This window comes from Penaeus chinensis, chromosome 18, assembly GCF_019202785.1.
Source record: "Penaeus chinensis breed Huanghai No. 1 chromosome 18, ASM1920278v2, whole genome shotgun sequence".
NCBI lineage: Eukaryota > Metazoa > Arthropoda > Malacostraca > Decapoda > Penaeidae > Penaeus > Penaeus chinensis.
Genome location: NC_061836.1, coordinates 29,238,402 through 29,245,901, shown reverse-complemented (window position 1 = coordinate 29,245,901; position 7,500 = coordinate 29,238,402). Strand labels below are relative to the sequence as shown.

Sequence of the window (7,500 nt, the reverse complement as noted above, 5' to 3'; positions counted from 1 at the left end):
TTTGTATCATTTTATGTTAATTTAAGTATTTACTTGGGCATCATGTATATCTTGTGTTTCTTAGTGTGCCTTCCACAATATCAAATTAATTCATTTGTAATAACTGTTATTTTGTTTACCCGTAGGCTGCCTTATAATACAGAACCCTGTAATGTTATTTATGATAAAAACAAATGAGGTGTGCATGTGAAACCGCAAAAGTGTGTCCTTGTTAAAACAGCTTTTAGTGGATGGTCGATTACATTGGATTAGTCCTTTTAAGCTGTTTTTTGTTTTGTGAATGCTAAGTGCTGATATGTCACTTTAAAGCACAGGTAGATGTTTATAAGATGCTCTTGTACGTCTCTCTGGCTGTGTGCCAATATGCTCTCCCAGTGCTTCATTGAAGACCTCTGCTGTCCATTATTCTGAGGGATCTTGTCGATATCCTTGGCTATTTATTCTAAATCCAAAGAATATCTAAAGTACTGGATCCAGCAGCCTTGCTTTGGCACTTGTAGATCAGCCTTGAAGGATTAGCCAACATTCTCATACGATATAAATATACCTTGCCGCCTCTTTGCAATGCCATTAACTGTTATTCTGGAGACATAATGGGGAGACTACCATTTTTTAGTACTTTAACTCCTTGGTGATGGGTATAGAAAACTAAAAAAAAACTACGCTCTGGCGAACCACGGCAACGCGCCGACTTTGAGTGCATAAGTTCGGTACATCAAGCCGAATCACTGCCTCGGAGCGCTTTTGCGCGCCGCCATGGCATACAGTCGCACGCCACATTTTGAGCAGTTTGTTTTCACACCTATAGGCGTGACCCGTCGGGAAAGGGTTAATTAACATTTGTCATATCAAGAGTACAGAAGGCCAGTACATTCTCATGCTCAGGGATGTTGCCCTGCACTCTCATTCACTGACGGAAAGATTGTAGTAGCCCCTTCCTGAAAGCATGTCTAGTCAGTCTCCCTCCAGGGGTGAGGTGTCCCTTTCACTTGCCCGCATGAAGAGGCATCCCTGTCACTATAAACTTGGAAGTATTGTCAATCAAAGATATATATGTAATTATTGCAAAATTTTATTTTATTTTTTTATTATTATTTTTATTGCATTATTTTTTACTGTATTTGTTCGGAGATGTAGTCCAAAAACCAGGCTATAGTGCGAACCTAAAATTCCGAACATATATTTCCTACCTTCAATTTATTCCCTAGACGGGGGCAACCCCCCATACACCCCCCCCCCCAATTAGAAAAAATGCAACATTAAAAACTCTGGCTGTGCAAGGGTACTGTGGACTTAATCTCTGAGCAGTGATGTGCAGCAGATATTTTTCACCATTTTACAGTAAATAGCTACAGCTTGTTTATTACGCAATTTCTTTTTCTGTATAAGATGGCTTAGTGTCCATTTCCATCTATCCTTGTGCATCACTCTCAGTAACATTAGCTTATTTTTCTTTTATACAGGGAAGCAGGTGTATATATAATACAGAATTAATGGCTAATTGCTTTTCTCATCTCAAGATAGTTATCATTGGTGTTAGACATGCCTGCAGTGTCAGGTACATAGAGCAGCTGTCACCATGATATTAATTATTGATAATGTTTTGAAAAGATGTGAAAACTAATCTCATCATGTATTTACAGCTGCTAGATGAGAAAAAGCTGAAAGAAGTTGACAACCTGTTTGAGGACTTTGAGACCCCAGAAGCTGCCAGCAAAGTGTAAGTCAAATGTTAATACTGTCATGTTTTTTTTTAATACTGTCATGTTCTAAGATTGTAATATTTTTTCTATATCCATTTGGTGTGAATGACTTTTTATAGGTGAAGGCTTTAACCTGTCAATGGCAGTATTAGACATCTCTTGGCATCACTGACTCCAGTGATTTCTGGCAAACATCCTGCCGTTTGGCCTGGGAGTCTGCTAGTGGAACTTTCCAGTGTGATGAGCCATTTTGTTATGACGGCTGTAGGCATGGCATGGCAGATATGGATTAACATTTGCCATTATTATTAGGAGACAAATGAAAGTAATGAAGGTAAAGAAAGTGAACAAGTCTGAAGTGACTTAAATAATCACTATATCCTCCGTCAGTCCAAGCCTACTTACAGAGATGGCTCCACAGGTGCTCAGTTATTGGTCTATTTCCTTTAATTTTGGAGAGAGAAAAAAATAATTCCATTAATATTGTTACTTGTAAATTGATACACGATAGATGGCTGTCCCACCAGTAAGATGCCTGGAGCATTGACCATTTCATCTCTGATGTCTGCTGGGTTGTCTCATGTGTAAGCTGTAATGTGTGGACCTCAATAACATCTGTTGTGTCTGCATGGATATTTTGAAGACAGTTTTAGTGCAGAAGTTACTTCATGAGGTCATATAAGGATGTGAAGTTATTAATACTTCCATTTACCTGGATTGGATGTTATAGAAGGATAGAGGGAGTAGGAGGTATTATGAGGAGAGAGAGAAAGACGCACAAAATTAATATTTACTTTCAAGATGTCATTACTGCCACCATCTTACTTCCATGTAGTAGTAAATAGTGTCACACAAGGAAGTGATGTCAGTACACTAGGCTATGATGTGATTGGTCATGTTATTTGATATGTGACCCAGGTTAGCTGGACCTCATTGGCTACTTTTGGTTCTGTGTTCCTTGCCAGGTCGAAGTGTGGGAATTTTCTGCTTAAATCTCGTTCATTACTCACTTTTGTAATGCCTTACTTTGCCAGACTTTGAGGATGCTCCTCCTCCTCCTTTGAGGTCGCTAACCCCCCAGCCATAGTCTTCATCGGCACCTCCTGCCAAGGTGCTTCACTGCTTTGCATCACATAAGATAGTGGACACTCTTGTCCAGACAGGACTACTGGCATACCTCGGGATCTGCATGATAATAAGGATGGTGGATCTTCCCATTTATCCTGACTACTGGTCGACCAATCGTGTCCTGTGTCATGAACTCGTTGCCGAGGTCATGCACAGGGATTGATTGACTTGTTGATTCAAGGTGTGGTACAGGCCAACTCCATCAGGAACCACACCAGTTAGAGCAATGGCATACCAACACTGAAATCCCTGATGGCAGGAGGAGATGGTCCCATTGGCATCCAAGGCAGGGTCAGCAGAGGAGCAGCAGGAGCTTCTGCCTTGACTGCAGTTTAGGCCTCTACACCTATGAGTTACTTCAAGACTTGATACACAGCCCACTGATGCCATCCACAGGGAAATTTTATTTATTAGCTTTTTATTTTATAAAAATGATTTACTCTCACAATATTATGGTAAATGTTTTATTGAGAATAACATACATGGCATTATGAAAGAGTGCAAAAGTGTTGAGATTGCATTTTAGCTTCGAGTATGCAAGCCATCATGTTCATTTCTCAAAATCATAATCTTCAGTACATTCCCAAGGCTATAAAAGGGACTTAAATTTGGAACTTATGCTCTAAATTTGGTCACCCATGGTGTTGGCTTGTGGGGGTGGTGATCTATAGTGGCAGTGGCCACTCACCACTATAGATACCACCCAGAAAGTAAGATGTTCGACGCTCCGGAGGAACCATCAATAATGGGTTAAAGTTAATCTTAATTGTATGGATGATTAAGCAAGGGCAAATTGAAATGATATTTTTGTAGAGGACAAAAACTAGCAATCATCGGTACAAGAAATAATCTGCTGAGATGAACAGTAATACTACAAATAAAGGAAAAAGATCACAAAAAGCACCACTAATGGCCTGAGTCCAATTGGTGCTCCCGAGTTTGTCTTGCATTGCATACAAAGGTGAAGGCAGTATTTCCTGGTGGTGTTGAGGGGCAGAACCCACCATCAACCCTCCCCTCAAGTAGTGCAAGAAGGGAACTCCCAGTCACAGCAACTTAGATTCTTGAATAGATTTTGTGATGTGGAGTGAGAGACCTAGTTTCTGATGAGAGTGTCTATACTGTAAAGGCTTACTATAATTTATAAACATAATAATAATCATAATGTCAGTAATAATAGTTTCAGTATCAGTATGAAAATTATTAGAAGAAAGAAAAAATCCACAAAGTCAAGGAATGGAGGAATCAGGCATGGTCATTAGAGCCTACTAATTGACTCCTTGTTGACTGAACACTTGTGGAGATACATATGTGCAACAAATTTCACAAAAAAGTACTCAAGCCCATACTGTCCATTGTATTGTCCATTATTATTTGTTTGAAGAGACACATTTCATATTGTGGCTGTTTTCCCTTTCATCTTTGTATACACAGTACTGTATTTGTGTTTGTGTTCATATATTGGCCATCATACTGAATTCAAAGTCAACAGTAGCTTTTTTAAGTCATTGTGAGTGTCCTAGTAACTTTTGAATCTTCTGTAACCAGTATGTTATATCCCAAACCAAAATCAGCCCTTTTTCTAGCTTGGATATAGGCTGCTGAAGCAAACCTCTATAGCTTAAATAGTTCTTAGTAAAAGTATGATGTGGGGAATGCATTACATTCCACATATAATAAAGGAAATCTGTTACTATATTTTCTTTTCTTCTTATCATAATTATAATTATTTATTTATTTATTATTATTATTATTATTATTATTTTTTTTTACAGAGTGCAACTTCAGAATTTCAAGAAGTTTGAGGACTCTGCTGAAGCATTGCAAGCAGGTGTTGCTCTCAATGAGGGAAAAATATGCAAACCACTCAAGAAGCTGTTGAAGAAGGTGTTTACAGATGAAGTCCAAGAACAGCTGATGGTGTGGGATGCCAAATTGGGCAACACTATTAAGGTACAAGGCATTTCTTATACCCTCTACACCCTTGATTATAGCTTCTGGTCGATGTAAAGTTTAGAACTATGTCTAGATCATATCAGGAAAAATATAGGAAAGCTTTTTTTTTTTTTTTTGGGGGGGGGGAGATATAATTGTTTTTTCTTTTTAGAGAATGCTGTCTTTTGCTTATATAATTTCCACAAGTTAACTTCTACAGTATTAAAGAACTGATAAGTGTTTTGCTTCTCTTAAAACCATACTAATATTCTGACTTTGGACCTACAGGAAAAGCTTGGTGTTCAGTGTGTTAGCAACAACAATGTGCATGAATTGATGAGATGCATCAAGTCACAGGTGGAAGGCCTCATCCCAGGTCTGCAGGAGAAGGAGCTCTCTGCCATGTCTCTTGGTCTTGGCCATAAGTAAGATTTGCTCCTTTTTTTAATAACACTTACATACACATTGGTATAAAAATGGTAAAAATAGTACAAAGTCTTATGTGTGCATAGAATATTTTATGTGGTGTATATTATTACTTTGTTTTTTGTTGTTGTCCTCTATCTAATTGTCAAATGTTTTTGTTTTTCACAGCCTGGCTAGGTACAAGTTGAAGTTCTCTCCAGACAAGGTTGACACCATGATTGTCCAAGCCATCTGTCTCTTAGACGATATTGATAAGGAATTAAATAACTATGTAATGAGGGCACGTGAGTGGTATGGCTGGCATTTTCCTGAGCTTGGAAAGATTCTTACAGACAACCAGGCCTACATTCGTACTGTAATGGCAATGGGTAAGAATGCAAGAGATTGTTTTACAAATGTTGATTTTTATTGCTATATTTACCTTTAGAGTCTGCTTTGAGTAATGAAATGATTTTTGAATTCCCCTCTACCCCCTTTCTCAAACAATTTTTTTGATAACTCTAATGAAAATTGTGTTGTTTACAGGCACTCGTGAAAAGGCAGTTGCTACGGATTTCTCTGATTTCTTGTCGGAGGATCTTGAAGAGAAGGTTAAAGAAGCTGCTGAGGTTTCTATGGGTACAGAAGTTGCAGATGATGATATGTTGAATATTAATGCTCTGTGTGAACAGGTGAGAACAGAGACTAAATAACTAACTATTTGGAATATTGATATAATGTAACTTGTCTATGAATTTGATGACAGAAAAGGTAGTTGTAGTTGTCAGGGTTCAGATTTTGATACAGGTCATATTGAATTAAGATTTAAAAAAAGAATAGAACAAAAAGTTTTCAAACATAGTTAAACTGATTGAAATACCATCCTCAGATCCTAGAACTGACAGAATACAGAGCGCAGCTGTTTGAATACCTGAAGAACCGAATGGTAGCCATCGCACCCAACTTGACCATCTTGGTGGGAGAGCTGGTGGGGGCTCGCCTCATCTCCCATGCTGGTTCACTCATCAACCTGGCTAAGCACCCAGCCTCAACCATTCAGATCCTTGGTGCAGAAAAGGCACTCTTCCGTGCCCTGAAGACCAGGAACTCCACACCCAAGTATGGTCTGCTCTACCATGCACAGCTTGTTTCACAGATCAGTGCAAAGAACAAGGTGAGTTGGCATTGTAAGGAGGAAGTTCTGTTGAATGAAAGTTGTTCAAGTGATAAAGTGTTGATTTTTATTTGATTACAGTTTATTATGGGACAGATCTTCAATTACTTTATGGAATAGATTATAATGGGTAAATGAAAAGGGATAATGAATACTCTAGTAACTAAAAAGTTTTCTCCATTCTTCAACAGGGTAAAATGTCCAGGATGTTAGCAGCTAAGGCAGCTCTTGCTTGTCGTTATGATGCCCTTGGTGAAGAAACGACCACAGAGATGGGTATTGAAAACCATTCTAAACTCTCCTCAAGGATGTCAATGTTGGAAACTGGGTATTCTCGCAAACTCTCAGGAAAAGCTAAGAGTCAGTCTGCATTTGCCAGTTACCATGGCACAAGGTGAGTGTTGTGTATTAAAACACCATTCAATTCATGAAATGTACAGGAACTGAATTGAAAGATTTTAGTTCAATGTTTTTATTTATATTTTTTTCTATTAATAAATTTGTGTTGCAGTGATGTGAGACAGTATCATATTGCTGCTGATACGACAATGGAGAGTTCTACAAAGCGCAAATTTGACGATTCCTATGGTGAACAAAAGGCCAAGAGAATAAAGGTGGAAGAAGTAGAGGAAGCTGCAGGTATGTATTTGAGTCCTTTTTTTTTTTTTTTTTTTTTTTTTTTTATATAATCTCTCCATGTCAACTTCTATGATGCTACTCTTTTTCTAAGGCAAAACCTTTTATTTAAAATCTTAATTTGTCAGAAATATGGCAGCATGAGTTGTTACTTTGAATTTATTTTTTTCCATCTTTCACAATGAAACAAAAAAAATCTAATGTTTGAAGTCAATAATTAGTAACATCAGTTCATTGTTCTTTCCTCATTAGACTGTCATTTATTTTCTTGTTTCAGTGTCACAAAAATTTATTTAAAGTTTAAAAGTTTTTTTTTATTTTTAATATGGTATTATGGCTTATAATGATTTGAGCTAAATGGAAGGATTACTTGCAGCTCCAGAGGAACCCAAGAGTGAAAAGAAAAAGAAGAAGAAGAAGCAGCAGCAAGAGCAGAGTGAGGAAGCCGCGGAAGTGAAGCCGGAAGTGCCCGAGGAAGCAGCCGCCGTAGAGGAGGAGCCCATGGAAGCCGAGACGGGG

The 7,500-nt window shown here is 38.1% G+C and overlaps 1 protein-coding gene across 1 annotated transcript in view; it reads left to right on the top strand.

The window, feature by feature from the left end:
• Positions 1-7,500, top strand: part of LOC125034753 (nucleolar protein 58-like) — an 8,322-nt gene that overhangs the window by 360 nt on the left and 462 nt on the right. The window contains exons 2-10 of the mRNA XM_047626697.1: positions 1,644-1,720; positions 4,607-4,784; positions 5,055-5,191; positions 5,361-5,560; positions 5,718-5,863; positions 6,061-6,345; positions 6,537-6,739; positions 6,857-6,984; positions 7,358-7,500. The exon at positions 7,358-7,500 is cut by the window's right edge and continues 462 nt beyond it. Coding sequence (XP_047482653.1) covers positions 1,644-1,720; positions 4,607-4,784; positions 5,055-5,191; positions 5,361-5,560; positions 5,718-5,863; positions 6,061-6,345; positions 6,537-6,739; positions 6,857-6,984; positions 7,358-7,500 — 1,497 coding nt within the window. The remainder of the gene's footprint in view (positions 1-1,643; positions 1,721-4,606; positions 4,785-5,054; positions 5,192-5,360; positions 5,561-5,717; positions 5,864-6,060; positions 6,346-6,536; positions 6,740-6,856; positions 6,985-7,357) is intronic.